Source organism: Lepeophtheirus salmonis, chromosome 13 (genome assembly GCF_016086655.4).
Source record: "Lepeophtheirus salmonis chromosome 13, UVic_Lsal_1.4, whole genome shotgun sequence".
Lineage (NCBI taxonomy): Eukaryota > Metazoa > Arthropoda > Copepoda > Siphonostomatoida > Caligidae > Lepeophtheirus > Lepeophtheirus salmonis.
The window spans coordinates 5412841-5429793 of record NC_052143.2 but is presented as its reverse complement, the minus strand read 5'-3'; the positions used below and the strand labels follow the sequence as shown (position 1 = coordinate 5429793).

The following is a 16953-nucleotide window of genomic DNA, read 5'->3' as shown; positions in this document are numbered from 1 at the left end:
GCATATATTTTTTAATATTTTAATTAATGAAATGTGCACCTTTTTAAGTCTACGAGGATATATTTTGTCAGAGTTAAGAGCAGGAGTTAATTTTTATCGACAAATGCGCTCATTTTTTCTTCTCTAAATTTATTAGATATATCGTTTAATCATATCAAAAGCAATTGGTTCAATCCCGTCGATGTGCGTTTTAAAGTCTTAATTAACTATATTTGATTTCTTTGCCTCATTTCCAATTATAAGTATGATATGTTTGACAGGAGCATGGATATTTAATCACATCTTACATGACTTGATCTCATATTCTGATATTAACTGAATAGAAAAGGAAGGGAAGAAAGATACGAAAATACAAATATTCCTGTCCTGTTAAAATATCATACTAGCAAATGTTTGAAAAAGTCAATTGCGAAACTCAAGTCTTTGCCACAAATCAAAGTACTTGAATATTTTAAACAAGTCCAGTTTGAGTCCTCCCATTTCATTCCAATTCACTTCAAGCCCAAAATCAAAATATATATAGTTTGTAGTATTAAGACTTTTCTCGAGCTTTTTCAATATAAAATAAACTTTATATACCGAGTGCTTCAATATAATCTGAACACTTTGAATTTTAAACTTCAACAAAATTAATACGTTAAATAGAAGTGCCTTTAAGCTCTCTTAATCATTAATGTATGCACCCTCAGCAACAATAATGGCTTCCAAGCGACGGCGGAAGGCCTGGAACACGCTTTGCATGTAGTCCTCTGTCATGGCATCACAGTGCCATCCTGTTTTTTCCTTAATTCTTGTCCATAAACTAAAATTTAAACATATACATATATATAAAATACTTTTCATTTATAGATTGATGTATTAATGCTAAAAGCTACAAAATATCACAACCATTAAATATAAATATAGTTTGTGTAAGTCGAGTGCAAGTTGTAATATGTATCAAGGTTAATAGAATACAAGGTTATACCATCACAACGCGTGTACGACTGATGTTTGACTTCCACCACGCTTTTTAATATTGACGTCACAGTATATTAGTGCTTGCTTGTTGTCTCAAAATCTGTTGGCTTTTTGTTACCCAGCAGACGGTACAATACATCAAATTGAAAATTCTAGCAAGCCCGATCACATGACGGTCTAACCTTGTATTTATAACCTTGATTTGTACAAGAAAATTGAAATAATTGCAACCAAAAAATCAAATGAACAATTTTAAATAAAAAATTTAGAGTACTTGCGATGAGGAAAAGACAATAATTGAATATTCCATAGATGGTTTATATAATATTACTAATTATGTAAATTTAGACATTATTTTTTGTATTATTTGTAGTCTGTGTTGCATTATAAAGTTCAAATCCCTAGTTACTCGTAAGAACATTAGAAAGGCCTAATTTAAATAGATCAAAATTAAATGATAACATCAATTAATAGTTGGTAGTGTTGAAACGGTCGAAAAAAAATACTGCAGTCCTATCACTCTGGTCGTAATAAAATTTGTCAGTCATAGAAATGGTCCTTATTGTTCTTTTGTAGAAACTACAACAGCTGAAATGACGTAGTTAGTGCTTAGTACTTCATTTGAGTAGCCGAAGTTACATCATAATTAATTAGTTAACTTCTTTCAAAGAGACAAGAAACTCTAGAAAATATTATTATAAGTTCTAGCTATAATTCCTTATTTTCTTAGATCTTAAAAATTTCAAATATGGGTCTGCATTCATATTTGGGTCAACGCTATAAGCGAACTATCAAGAAAAGAATGTAAAAAACTTGGTTAGAATAATAGAAAAGAAAATTAATTTAATAGTTATGTGTATAGGTTAAAAAAAATTATATTCATATATACTGTAGGAGTTTAATACAAGGGGGGGGGAAGGGGGAGTGTAGCTAAGTCAAGATGAAAGAGTTAGGAAAATAAACACTTTATTGCAGCTAATGATTGGGACGACACAATGGACTAAAATTCTTCCAACGAAGACGAACCTAGGAATCCAAAACTTGCAGTTTTGGACTTTTAAGGAATGTTTCTCTGGATTAGGAGAAAGTTCTACAAAAAGGATTAGTCATAAGACTTCAAAATATGTCTAAGAAAAAACACAAAAAACATCGAAACCCATTCAAAATTAAAAAAAGAGATGGATTTAGTCACGAAGTCTTGACAAATAAACTGCAAACGCATTAAAAGCTCGAGAGTTTGATCAATATCATACACAACGCAAGATAAAAAACTGTTTAAAAACATGGGTGCTGGCCTCGAGAATGTAACTTTAGGAGCCGCTAAATCCTAAAACGGAGGTCAAACAAGACTAAAATTTTACATTTTGAGTTTCTATTCAATATTAAGTTATAAGTTGGTATGACCCATTCATTTTTTATCTATGCATTCCAAATGATTATTTCAGTTTTTAGTGTATTTAGAAACTTCGTGATTAAAATGAATTGTTATATATCTACTTTTATTTGGTAATTAATAATTATAAATCTCAATAATAATATACGTACAGTGTGTCATTCTAGGGACATTAATTATATATAAATATTAAATGTATGATATATAGAACATAACTATGTTACATCTTCACAGGAATTATCTAATGATTTTAATCTACTAAATTAATATTTTACATTGATTATTTTAGACATAATGATTTGATGTTGTCCAGGTTGTAGGACTGATTATCCTAATAAAAAAGCTCATTAAAATCAAAGCGAGGAAGAAATTGTTGAAGAAAAACATTTTCTTTCTAAGTTTCCCAAAGATCTTGAACTTATTAAAGTATGGGTTGATTCCATCAGAAGAAAAAACTAGGAGCCAAATCAATATTCAAGAATCTGTAGCAAGCATTTTCCTATATTAGCTTTTATTAATGAAAGAACAGATACAAATTCACCTCGGCAAAAAAATATATATTCCACTTAAACGATGTAAATTAATATTTGATACTCTTCCAACAATATTTCTGGATATTCCAAAAAACTTGAGAAAACAAACTTTTCCTGAAAGGTCAACAACTTTATCTACTTCTACTGAAAGGTTATACTTTAGAAAAGGCATATTAAAATTTTAATGTAGTTTAAATTGCATTGTTATTTTTTCAGATTTGAGCAAGATAAACTTCGTCTTAATTTTCAAATTGAACGTTTATTTCAAGAAGATGAGATAACAAATTTCACGGATATATATATAAAATAAAATAAATCTGGATAAATCGTTTTTACCCAAAGGCAGTAATGTAACGAAGACTTGTTTTCCCCCCTATCATCACAGGATCTTATTCCTTGTTTGGTTTAAAAGTGTATAGTCTCCTCTCTTTCTCAATTTTTTCATAAGCCATACCTATTCTTGAAGTGAATCATATATGTTCATCAAAGAGTCTGAGCCGTTATAATGATATCAATAACATTTTAGCATATTTAAAAGATAAAAAGAATAAATCCAAACTAGTTTCAAGCATAAAGTATGCCATTCAGATATTGGAAGAAGCAGTACATCATCAAGACTTTAATTCGAAAAATCACATCAGCTTTATTAATGAACAACTTCTCCTTCACTCTGTAAGTACGAAAGGACGTAGACACTCTCCTGAATTTCTTGGAACTTCAATACTCTGACACAATACAACCCCCAGCTTTATATTAACAAATTAGAGAATCTGGAATTATTTACTTGCCATCTGAATCGCGTATAAGAAGAATAACAATTGTCTTCTCAGTTCAAGGAGAAGTGCAAGTCTCAACAATTGATTATTTAAAATTTAAAGTTAAATTATTGGATAAAAAAGACAAGTATGTTTTTATAAAAATTGACAAAGTCTATTCCTCAGAGAGAGTTGAATTTAGTGGTGGCAATTTTTTCGGATGTGATAGGAATGGAAACTGTTCTAAAACTATACTTTGTTTTATGGTGAAGAGTTTACTTGGGAAATACATTGACATGGTAGCTATAGCACCAATCACAAATATTAAATCTTCCATTATAAAACAATATTATATGATAGTTCTTGAAGTAGTTAACAAAATTGGACTGGAGCCCGTTACAACCATTACGGATGCGCATACCTCAAACAGAAAATTATATGGGGATGAACTAGGAAATTGAATTTTTCCTAGATATATACTGAATCCTTTTTCCACTTCCGAAAGAAAAATATTTATGCTATTCGATTCGGTACATATCTTCAAAAAAATTTATATCAACTTTACTGGCAAACGTAAATTGTCTTGTCCTTCTTTTGAAAATGAGGATATTATTCTTGAAGCCGAATTGGGCCTACTACATAGAGCTAGGGGAGGGATTGAAATTAGCTCACAAACTTAATCATAAAGTAATTGCTCCTCAACCAATTGAAAATCTGTAATGTTGGTCATTCTGTGAGCTTTTTTCACAAATCCACTCTGAATGCACTTAAATATTATGTGTCGAAAGATGATCAATTCAGAAACTTCAAAGAAACAGCACAAGTTATGGATATTCTTTAGCGCTTTTGTAATTGCATAAATGTAAACTCTCATATTATATACGTCAAAAGAGAGATGATTCATTAAGAACAATTTCTGTCAATGATCGGGAACAATTTGATTTCTTGATTAAGTTTTTAGAATGGATTAAAATATGGGAGACACTCTCAAAGAAACATGGAGGTGGTTTATCATCCGAGACATTTCTTGCCGCATATCAAACATCCATAGGACTAAACCATTTAGTTATATATCTACTGGATAAAAATAAAGTTAAGTTTATTTTTCTTTTTAAAATTAATTCAGACCCAATAGAAAGGCGTTTTGGCTGGTATAGACAACTTGCTGGTGGAAATTACTTAGTTAGTTTTTGAGGGTGAAAAAAAATTTGTGTTAGCCTACTTTTAAAATCAATATCATCAATTTTAGTCGATACAAAAGAGTCTAATTATAATGCACGGAGATGTTTTTACTTCTAATCTTCTCAGTAGCACTTTCTTTAATCAAATTGCATCAAAAATGTTTAATATGTTTCAAAAAAAAAATTGTGTATGAAGCAAACAACCATGTAAATAAAAAAAGGAAAAATGCTTGCAAAAATTCTTCTAATAGTAAAAAAAATTCAAATCTGGAATCATATTGAATAGTTAATTAGCTCCTTTTTTTCTTCAATGTCATTTGAATATTGTATATATTATATTAGTTTCATAATAAAATAAAGTTCAATTAAAAGTATGTGTTAAGTTTTCAATAAAAACATTTTTTTTAGTAGTTTAAATGGTAAGTTATGACTTATGAGCTGTTAAGGTCTCAATTTACTTCATTAATATGATAAATGATAAATCCATTTGCACTCTAGTAAAAAAAATGGCATACCAAGTGAAGATATTCTTCCATATACATTTCAGTGTTACTTGGTTGAAAGGTAACCAATATCGGACTAGTTGAAATTGTATTATAATTTAATTAATGTACAATTATAAATTCAATTGTAGCTAAAGAGTAATAGAATGTGTACTTTCTACAATCTGCAGCTACAAATGAATTTATAATTGAACATTAATTAAATTATAATACAATTTCAACAGATTTGCTGTCAATCAGGGCGATTTGGATAGATTTTTTCAGTTTAACGTATAAGTTTCTTATTGAATATTTAATAAAGACAATGCAAGGTTGCGTGAAAAATGTTCCAGATTCAAATATAATTAAGTAAATTATTTGATTAAATGTACGAAGGAATCAATATTTTAGAGGCAAGAGGACTAACTCCAATTGTAATGATTTCATATCTTATGTATTTGTTGAGTATTTATTACATATTAAGTAATACTATTGACTTATTTATTTTAAATTTCGGAACTTTTTGCGTAACCTTAAAATATTCCATAAGAAAATTAAAAGTTAATCTGAAAAAATCAATCGAAATTATTCTTTGCTACTCAGCAAATCTTTTGAAATTGAAATATAAGGTTTATGCTTTAGATTTAGCTACAATATAAAGCAATTGAGAAAAAAAAATATTAGCTTCCAAGAATGATCCTTCATTTTAATTTATATGTTAATAGTAATAATATAATTTTTTAGAAATAGTTCGATTTACATTATCTATGTCGTATATATGGCTTACATATTGTGAAGCGAATATATGTAAACCTATAGATCTGTAAACTATGTAGGAATATTTTCTGATATAATTTGCCAAATTTTATAAGTTATTAACTTAAATCAATTGTGTTTTATTGTAAAGATTTCCGACAAAAAGGATAAAAATAGTAGTTTTGAAATATGATGGTATGGGAAGTTATTCTTACAATTTTACTAAAACCAGTTTTGAAGTATGCATACGATGTGGGTTAGAGAGGATCCATTCCATGAAGTGCACTTCATGAATCATATACCTACTTCACAACAGGTGTGCTAAATAAAAAAGACCCATTTCCACCAATTTAAGCTTCACTTTGCAATTTTTTCGAATTATACTAAAAATCATCCTAGGATAATATAAAGGGAGAATTTACAAATTTTTGATTCACGAAACTTATGGACGTGTGTAGATAATTATGACTTTGACTTCGATCACTCTGTAGGAGAGAGTGGAAGGAAGAGAAGGGCATCCATCCATCGTTCCCATTCCTATAAATTCATATTCTTCCACCTGGATATCTTAGCAACACCCCCCTCCTTAACTTCTCTTCAATTTCATTTTCTGTTTAAGGAATATCGCCTCATTATGCCCAATTGTATTTTATCTTCTTTAATGGAAAGGTGTTCAAGGTCTTCTTTACATCAAGGTCTAATATAAAGACTTCTGACCTCGTGAATCATTGTCTTTGTAGATAAATTCATCCTTATCTTCTACGGAATCATTGTATAATTCTATAACTTTCAAAAAATATGGAGTTCCATTAAAATATATAATAGTCGACTGAAGAGCCAGTGAGGAACAGAGAATAAATAAGAGTCCTTCAGTGTCCTTGATGTATATAAACATAAATCACTCATCTCAGTTACACTGATATCAATTCCATTTATATGGTAAAGTACGTTTATCCTTCATTTCTTTATTATTTGTGAGTCTCTTTGGTCGTGGAAAAAAATGATGGATAATTTAAACTCTTTAAGATAATGTGTCTCTCTTTTGTCGATATTTTGGTGTGCTTAGCATATTCTATTTTGCAATTACATATAAATAGTTATTGAGAACTGTTAAGTGATCGTGTGCTTTAAAAATATTTAAGTGACCTCTTAACTTATGTAGACTTCCATTAGAATATCTTAATGTCGTTGCAATCTCCAAACTTATTGAGTCAGGAATCCTATTGTAAAAAGCTAAATTGCTTGTCACCATATTTGAATATTACTTTGGAGAAGATCTTGGGTCTCCACACTAACAAATTAATAACACATAATTACAAAATGATCGGCATACGAGCTAATGTAAAGTTTTATTGAAAATGTACTAAATAATAAAAGATAATTTTAGTATTGGAATTGGATATTGAAAAATAATAAAAAACACAACATCAATGATATTCTTCAAAATTTAATTTGCCTATTTATGAGTTCTCCGTTATTTTATTTATCTTATCGATTAATTCGACTTTATTTTAGACATGGAAATGCTATTTAATAATAGGGATTATTGTGAGGTGAATGATTTTCAAAATCCTTCACCTAATATTAATTGTGGAACTATTATTGGTCTGTGTTACAAACTCTTCAAGCAATATGAAAGTAGGGATGCTTTAGAGAATTTGATTTCCTGAGTGTCATTTATATATTTACTTAAATATACATGAATACAGTTAAACCTCAACTTACAGAGAAGAGAGGGTGTCCGTAACAACGAAGCCATGCGTTCTAGTAGCCTTTGCCCCTAATAATGCAGATAATTTATTTTTTTCTTCCCGCCATTTTTTTCTCCTTCCAAAATGCTTACATATTCTGCAGAAACGACCTTCAAACAAAACAAATTTGTCAATTTTATTAACTTAATTAGAACGCAAGTCTTCTTTATTAATTCATTCATTTAATTTATGGCTATAAGGTCCTACTGCAGTGCTATCAGCAAACCTCCCGCACCGCCAAGCGAACAAAACTTGTTGAAGCTGATTTGGTCCGTTGCAACAGGGTCTGTTAGAGCGAGGTTTGATTATTTCTCCAGAGAATAGTCAATATCACAAGGCAATATTTATTATATCCAAGATAATTAAAAATTTAAATTTTATTGTTAATTTAGACTTTTCACATGATTTAATTTTAAATGCATAATATTCAATTATTCTTAATATACACAGTACTCATTATATTTCGTATATGTACTTTCATTATAATAATAAAAAACTTATGTATAAAGAAAACATATAAAAGAATACTGATAAATGACTTAGATGCAATCGTTTAAAATTACCAGGTAACTAGTATTAGTCCACCGTTTAAGAAACGTATACTGTTATTTTTTTAATCTTTTTCATACCTACAAGTGTATAGGATGAAAATATGAATTAGAAATCCACGATTAGCCCCAGTATGATCCTACAATCAAAAAAAAATCCAATTTTGAGGAACATAATCATCAAAATATATATACTCAAATAGATACTCGCTTTATTAAGATGATATTGCAATTTTGTATGGAAATAAAGCAATTTTTTGAACATGACATTGAGCTGTATAATTGTTTTCAATAATTTCTAAAATATCGTTAAATAAATTGCATATAATTATTCCGTACTTGATCGTACCAATATTACTTTATAAGTATTAACTTGTTACATTTTCGCATAACAAAACTTTAAAATATAATGCTAAATTAAATGTAAAATTATATATGAACTTAGTTAAGTATATATCAATACTTGGATTACAGAAAAACAAATCGTTTAAAATTGAAAAAAAACCACCGGAAGAGTAAAATCATTTTGAAGGCACAACATAAAGATTATCACATATCAGTCAAGCATGACTCTATATTATTTTCTAAGTATCTTATCCATTTTCGGACAATTTCGTGAACATTTGGATTAATTATCTGGGAAGACTCTTTCATCAGGAAATAAAGAGTTACGGAGGGAACATTTATCAAACCATGAATGCCAATTTCATTTGTGATACAATTATTCTTATCATAGAATATAACCTAGAATAAAATACAAATAATATAATACTGGTAATTCAATAAATACATTCTTACATGAGCAGAAATAATATTATAAATTATTCAAAGTAATGAATCATCAAATTTTTTAAATTAAACACTGTTTCAAGTAATATGAACGAAAAAAAATAAATACTTACTTTGCGCTTCTTATCTCCTTCACCGAGATCAATAACTTTGTAGGCAAGTCCAAAATCTTTGATTGACAAACCCCAAGAGTCAGGGATAGGATGTACTTGAGTAAAAACATCCAACATTTTGTTTAAATTTAATTTTTTACTCAGCGTCAGTCCATGAGGAGGAGTCCATTCTGACACCAATGAGTAGAAGTCTCTCGTTTCTATCCTTCTAAGTAAATTTTGTGCAGGTACAATCCTAGGATCATCAGAGTCCATTATCTTAAAAAATATATAGTCATCAACCAATAGTTGAAAGGCATCAAGATCGTGGGTAGCTTCCGACAATGAAATCATTTTTTTTTTAGAGTTTTTTATTGTAATCACAGGTTCAGCTAAGATAAGTGCATCCAGAACCATTTGTTGAATATTTTGAACAACTCTATGTTGATAAGCTCGATCATGTAGACGAGAACGGTCCATAAAAATATCACTCAGGCATTTGGCTTCTTTATCTCTAATACATAGTCGATTTTTCCCATTTACTTCAAAAACTTTCATGAAATGAACAAGTCTTTTGTACTTAAAAACCGTGCCAACATTTAGATAATATTCATCCCTTTGAAAATAGTCTAATTTGTCGACGTCAATACCTAGAAATGATCGAAAAAGAATACAATGTGAGATAATATAAAACTCAAAAATACTGAATACCCGTCGTTTTATTTGCAACAATTTCATACAAAAAATATTTCTCTGGACCTCGGCCTTTGTATGTTCGTCCATCATCTCCAAGAGGTCCACCAATTGCTTCTTTAATAAAAATGATATCATTTTCGTTTAAGCCATTCTTTTTAAAAAGAGGTCCAAGTCCATTTTTCTCAATGAGCTTATCAAAAATCTTAATGGAATTTTCTTCATGAGTCCACTTTTGCTTAGCATTTGCCCTGCTCATAAAAACTTCCCATAAATGTGAAAATGGGCCGTGACCTTCGTGGGGTTAATAATATTATTTATCGTAGATCAACTAAGAGAAAATCAAGTATATGTATAACATACCTAAATCATGACAAAGCCCTGCTATTTGTAAGCATAAGATATCTACATCTGAAACCAAATTTGGATCTTGCCGCTGAATACACCTAGCAAATTCTCCAGCAAGATGTCCAACTCCAAGACAATGTTGAAAACGAGTATGAGTTGCATTAGGATACACGTAATGCGTGACACCGAGTTGCCTTAATCTTCGAAGTCTTTGGAATTCTGGAGTATCAATTATACACACACAAAGTTCAGGGAATGATATATAGTCGTGAATACTGGAATAAAAGACAAGAACATCGATAAATGACACAGAATGTGCAAAGTGCGATATATATCAACTATTAAAAGATTAAATATGAATTATTTGATTTTAATAATACTTAGAAGACTTGATTCCCTCATGCACGAGTTCATCCATCAAAGTAATTTTCAAGTATGGATAAATTGAGAGTGAATTCCTTTTTTATTTAATCTTACAAATACTGAGAGACTGATCCTTACCAATCGTTAAAAACTTTAGACTCATCACTACTCATTTCAAAATATCCTCTTGTATTTTTAAATTCACTACGGTAAGGTTCTTTTATTTTTTTCTCAGAGTCACTGAGCGACAAACTATGCAGAATAACTTCTGAAAGATTCGAGGCAACTAATTTACCACATACATGTACTGAGGAATAACTATTATCGACATTGCGATTTCCATCCTTGGCGTCTTCTATTTTTCTTGTCATTTTTTTTTCATTCATTTTGTATTGAAATCCTCCTTTAACGACGGCCCGAGCACCATCAGCGCTATTTTCCACAGGGTACGGCATAAAAGGAGCTGCTTTCTTTTTTCAGCGTAGGTGCTTTGGCTTGACACACACTCAAATTTCTCTCCTTGTAAGATAGTTGGGAAATCCTCTAAAAAACAGTATATACCTACGATAAAAAGAAAGCAAACTCAATTGCATGACAAATAATACAGGCGAAAAAATATTGTCATGCAGTATTGATACCTGGACATGAACACAATTCAAGGCTAGAGGTGAACTTTCATGTCAAGTGTACACACTTTTGGAAATTTACAACATGATTATCACCTATTTTGATAATTTTTGGTCAGGATGTTAGTAACCAAAAAAACACGCACACATCATAACCCGTTTGGGTGTTCCTCAAGTTTCGAATATGAGTTGGACATAATAGGACTCAGAGTCTAACGGTGTCAGAAATGTTTGATTCAAAATACTCACAAGATCAATTTTTTAAATGTAAGTTTGATTGAAAAATAGGATTTGTCTAAGAAATACCAATATTAAAAATAGCGTCCTGACAAACTACCATTTCGATTTTGTCGTTTTCTTGTTAGAGCTTGAACCTTCTTATATTTGGTAAATATAACCAAAAATTAAGAGCGGGATCTAAAAAAACAACAACCTTAACTTAGCTCTATAATTGGAAAAGGTAATATTTTCTATAATAGTCAATTCCGTATTTTATTGTTAAAAAAAATTGATTAAAGAACTTTGTAATATATTGAAAGTGAATTTGTTGGTATTAGGAGACTTTTCTGAAAATTAAAGCTTCGAAAAACATAAAAGAAAACCTAGTATTATGAATAATAAAAATACATATGTGACATGATTATAAATATTTATAAGTTAGAAGGGTTTTAGGCAGGACAGATAACATATTGACAAATAAAATGAGGAATTTATTATTATGGCAAAGATGACCTTTTCCAATAATAGGTCTAAATGAAGGTGATTCATTTAAGATCCTACTCTAATTTATAACACACTTGTAGGGTATAAGTATGTCAAAGATATAACAAAAAGTATAACAACTGTGTTTAAAAAATAAAAAAAACGTCCTGAGCAAAAATTATCAAAATCGGTGATGATGACGTCGTGAGAGTGTGTACACTTCACATAAAATGTTCCTAAAAGAGAATTGAGGGATTAAATTCATTCAAGGGATTAAATTCATACTTTGATTATATATATGAGTAAACAACAGAAGAAACAGAAAATAAATTATGTAACATATGCTGATACATTGGAGAGGAGCAGGAAATAAAAACACTTCCAACCTACATACGGTATCTCCTTTTCTGGGCAAGAATATAATACAATACACTAACATGAGTTAGCAAATAAACTGTTTGCAAACTAGATATACATTAGTGGTATTTATATCTTTATATATAAGTAGTTTAAAATCACCTTAATCACAATTAGACCAAAACATAATTGATATATTTTGTTAAAAGAGATAAATTTTGATCTTGTATATTCCTTAGATAAGAAAATTTTGTAATATATTATCTACTTTGCTTCACAACGACTTCAAGATCATTCTCCGGAACCCTATCACTTCTATGTATAGGTATAACTTATTCCTATTTAAGTTTTTATCAATTAAACCTATAAACAAAACTATTCAATAAGCACCAAACCAATATGTTAATATCATATGTGCATAAAGTTTCGAACAAATTAATATACCGATAACTTTTTTTTATCTTCAAATGAATCATCTTTAGAACAATTTACATACACATATTATATTTAACAACGCAGATTATATCATTAATTTGTTTGAAGTTCTTGCCTAAATTAGTATACATAGTATTTGAAATTAAAAAAATGAATTAAGGTACTCGTATATTTAAAAATATATATAATTTTCATGGATTATTTGAACATTTTTCTGTTCGACAGTTTGTCATTTGATGAGACTTGGTCAAACTACGACAAAAAAACATGCTAAATAGAAAAAGAGCTACAACTTTAAAATTAAGAAGTCAATGCTTTAGAAATATGATATTTTTGAATTTATTAATCTATTAATAAAAATGAATAAAACACAATTACTAATGTAACAATATATTTATGTGGGAGTAATCCTTCAGAAATTTTATTAATTCATTCCATGTATCAAGGTTTTGGAATTAATATTAAATCGGACAAAAAATAAATTATACCACAAACATTTATTTTTAATAATAAACAACATCTAAATTGAAATTAAAGCTACGAATCCACAATAATAATTAATTTGAATAGTAAATTCCTTTTGAAATATAAAACAAAACATAATTAGATTCCTTTATTTACTAATTAAGTTATTGTGTTATTAGAAAGAATACTTGATTTCAACCGTTTCGGAGGCCCAAACAACCAAATTTTAAAACAATAAAAACTTATTTTTTGAAATATCTACTGGATATCATATTAATTATTATAATAATACTCACCAAAGCCAAAAGTAACCGATAATAATTTGAATACACTTACTTTTTTGATAAAAATAGGGATGGAACCGAAATCACAAATGTGATAATAAGAGCAAAGTAATTTTCATTTTTCACGTGTTTCTCCTTATCTCAATATTTTGTTTACTAACATAAACATGTATTTATTATTATATTATTTCATAGCATTCAATTATTATGGAACATTACATCATTGAAAATATCTACTCAACCTCTCACCCCCCTAAGCTTTTCTTAGGCATTTATTATTAAAATTCTACCGATAAAAACGCGTGTTTCATCTTTTTGGAATAGCTTTATTTAATATCTTAAATGAATAATTTAATAATATGTATTTAGATTTATTAGCTGTATGAATTTAAGGGTCATGAACCTGGCGAATACGCCCTCAGTTATAACTAAAGTGAGAAATATGCTGGCTATATATTTTAAATAGTCATGTAACTTAAAATATAGAGGTATCAGTACTATGGATTTAATCAGTCGACTCAAGTCCACAGGGCCTAGTAAACATTTGTCCACCTTCACGTATCCATTTATTACTAACCCACTTTGATCCCAAAAGAACAGGACAAGCCCCATGTAATGTTCTGTCATCTGCTTCTCCAGACTTTTTCAAATTATACCAGAACACAGCTGCTCCTGGTATAGGTTCTACTCCAAGGCCAAGTCGTGGAAAAACAGTCCTTCCACCTGAGATAACATTATTCATGTACACCATCCAAGTTGCAATTCTATCTCCAATGTAATAGTCTATCCCTTTATTTCCATAAATCATCTTATCCGGTTGGACACCCTTTATAACGTAGTCATGATGAGGTTGATAATGACCTCCATTGATGTAGTTTGCAATTTGAAGGAGTTCTGCATCCTCTTTCCATGTATCTGAATTGAGCCCTGTCATAGAATTCACTTTAAAGCTCATTTTTGATACAATGGGGTGAAAAGAGTCCTGAAGCCAACCTGTTTTGCTAGTTCTTGTTTTTGAAACCTCTGAATATGTCTCACTCTGTGGATCAATCATTCGATTAAATTATGTTCTTTTTAATTAATGTTATTTCGCCTTACCTGAACTTGACTTCTCATAAGGTAGGGCTCAGCCAATTCCTTAATTACTTTCATTTCATTTGAAGATATAACGTCATAATAAACCACAATATGAGGATCATGATTAACTTCTTCCACCATTACAGGATGCAACAAATAGTAAGGATGTGTTTTTGTCGTAGTATAGCATTTCATATTTGCTAAAACCTGAGGTTCACGATGTTCTTCACCACGACAGAGGGATTTAAACATGTCTTCCTCGCTCCTTGGAGAAGGAACGTTCATTCGCAATTGATCTCTCTGTTCAAAAGGTGAACTCTCATGAACCGGCTTGGGAAAAAGTTTTTTATTTTTTTCTCCTTTCGAAACCCTTAAATCGTGTTCTTGAGATGCATATTCTAAAAAATTCCTAACTTCGTCTCTAGACAATGTCGTGGCTGTTAAATTTGGCTTCTGTCCTGCTAAAAGCCAAGCCTGTTCAAACCATTCTAAACTTCTAGATAATTCACCAGAATTGAAGGAATGTTTACCCATAAAGAGACAGTCTTTGGCCGACAATTTAGCTGATGTTTCTCTATTTTCTATAATTCCTTCAGATAGATTCCTCACATCCAAATCATAAACATCACTTATCCTTAAAAGGGCTTGTGCTGAACCATGAAGATCTTGTTCCTTTGGAATGATGGTACTCAATTTTTTCTTATGGATTTTAAGTTCTAGCTCTGGCCAATCATCCTCAATGACTTCTGGTTCCAATTTTTTCCAATCAACACTGAACCGTTTTACCAATTTATAGGCATGTATTGGATTCTCAGAGATGCGTTCAAAGTAGTCATCATCAGATGTGTCTAATTCAGATTTGTCAGAGAGCGATGTTTCGACTTCATTTAAATAGTCTTCTATTTTTTTCAGCTTATCCTTTAGACGTATTGAATATTCATTCAATAAATTCGTTAGCTCTTTCTCGAGAAAGAATATCCTTTTCATATCGGCTGAAGAAGAGTAGACTTCTCCCAAAGAGGAGTCGTGGAAGATGATTTGGAGAATCAAAAAACATCCAATTAAACTCTTCATTTTCTTTTCAATAATATGAATAATTTGTTGTCTTATTACACCATTTAAATCCTTTTAAGTTATTCAGATAGTTTTCATATGAACACTGATCAAATTTTTTATGAATAAAAAAAATACTGTGTACAAGAGAAATCTCGGATGAAATGTGAATGTATACCTGTACAGATCTAACCAAGGCGGACAAGTATTTTCGAATACATATATATAATTATAGCTTTAAAAAGCATAAAGTGTATGTCATGTTGGTAAACTTGGCTTATAGAGGTAAACGGTTAAAGCTTCTACATATACTTTGGAGGATGGAAAAAACTGCGTTTTTTATATTATTATTATATTAATCACGACATGTGAAATCTACAGTTCAATTTCTCTTGCCCTCTAGAAACCAAATAATTTTTAAAATGCTAGAGTAACAGTAATTTTCATAAAGATCTCTATGGTGGATCAAAAACTATTGATAGAGATAGGGGTGTCCGCAGGGAGTGGGGTGAAGAGTCTGTAGCCCCCAAATAAAGGAATTTTTCGATTTTACTCGAAAATTTAATATTTGATGATTTTTTTTTTTCGAAAAATTAAATATTAAAAAATTAAATTAATTTTCCATTTTTTTTTCCAAAAAATGTAATTTTTTGAGTATAGCTATAGATTTTTGAAATTTTTCGCTAAAAAAACTTATATTTGAAATTTTTCTTCAATAAATGTAATATTTGAATTTTTTTATTAGAATTTTTTATTAGAAATTTAATTTTTTCTAAACAGCTGGGAATTTCGGAATTCTTTTCGAAAAAATTTAATTTTTGTGAATAATTATGGATTTTTGAAACTTTTTTCCAAAAAAATTGAACATTTTGCAAACAGCTGTGGATTTTTGAAATTTTTTTCGAAAAAAATTTATTTTAATTTGTTTTTCAGAAATTGTACTTTTTTATGCATGTTTAATTTTTCTTTTTAATGTTATTTTTCCAATTTTGGGATTTTTTTTGTTTTTTCAAAAAATTTCCAAAATCAAAACCCCCATCCCCCCTTAATATATATTCCTGCAGACATCTCTGAGAGAGAATAATTTAGTTATTTGTAATTCAGTTATTAGCAACAAGTGTATCGTGGGCCAAATCCAGGCTGTGGATGAATTTGATAAGGCACATATTGTACTCCAAATAAATGTTTATTCAGATAAACGATTAAAAAAACAAAAATTGAATAAATATCCTTGGTTGTAGAATGCCATTGCATTTTATTCTTGAGCGGGTTTATTGTCTAATATACTATATGATACATCCTCAGCCCAC

The 16953-nt window shown here is 29.7% G+C and overlaps 2 protein-coding genes and 2 long non-coding RNA genes across 13 annotated transcripts; 2 read left to right on the top strand and 2 right to left on the bottom strand.

Moving 5' to 3' along the window:
• Positions 1-1661: 1661 nt before the first annotated feature.
• Positions 1662-5196, top strand: LOC139907089 (uncharacterized). Its single transcript, XR_011783416.1, has 2 exons — positions 1662-3037; positions 3103-5196. It is a non-coding gene; the product is annotated as an uncharacterized lncRNA (long non-coding RNA).
• A 2977-nt stretch (positions 5197-8173) lies between these two features.
• On the bottom strand, positions 8174-13684 carry fal (SAM and HD domain containing deoxynucleoside triphosphate triphosphohydrolase falten). Of its 9 annotated transcripts, XM_071893084.1 has the most exons (7): positions 12068-12184; positions 11520-11687; positions 10783-11205; positions 10297-10556; positions 9952-10227; positions 9262-9890; positions 8174-9103 (listed from the first exon to the last, which is right to left on the bottom strand). In XM_071893084.1, the coding sequence occupies exons 3-7, from the start codon at positions 11097-11099 to the stop codon at positions 8909-8911; spliced, it is 1677 nt and encodes a 558-aa protein (XP_071749185.1). In that variant the 5' UTR covers positions 11100-11205; positions 11520-11687; positions 12068-12184; the 3' UTR covers positions 8174-8908. The 9 variants fall into 9 exon arrangements, with proteins under 9 accessions (XP_071749185.1, XP_040579200.1, XP_040579201.1 ...); XM_040723266.2 differs by lacking the exons at positions 11520-11687; positions 12068-12184 and adding an exon at positions 13566-13684; XM_040723267.2 differs by lacking the exons at positions 11520-11687; positions 12068-12184 and adding an exon at positions 13566-13676 and having other exon boundaries at positions 10947-11205.
• On the top strand, positions 11420-13120 carry LOC139907090 (uncharacterized). 2 transcript variants are annotated; one of them, XR_011783418.1, is made up of 3 exons: positions 11420-11537; positions 12569-12654; positions 12990-13120. It is a non-coding gene; the product is annotated as an uncharacterized lncRNA (long non-coding RNA). The 2 variants fall into 2 exon arrangements; XR_011783417.1 differs by lacking the exon at positions 11420-11537 and adding an exon at positions 12326-12454.
• Positions 13685-13818: 134 nt separating the features above from the next.
• On the bottom strand, positions 13819-15811 carry LOC121128261 (prolyl 4-hydroxylase subunit alpha-2). Its single transcript, XM_040723838.2, has 2 exons — positions 14612-15811; positions 13819-14552 (listed from the first exon to the last, which is right to left on the bottom strand). The coding sequence occupies exons 1-2, from the start codon at positions 15662-15664 to the stop codon at positions 14019-14021; spliced, it is 1587 nt and encodes a 528-aa protein (XP_040579772.1). The 5' UTR covers positions 15665-15811; the 3' UTR covers positions 13819-14018.
• Positions 15812-16953: the final 1142 nt, after the last annotated feature.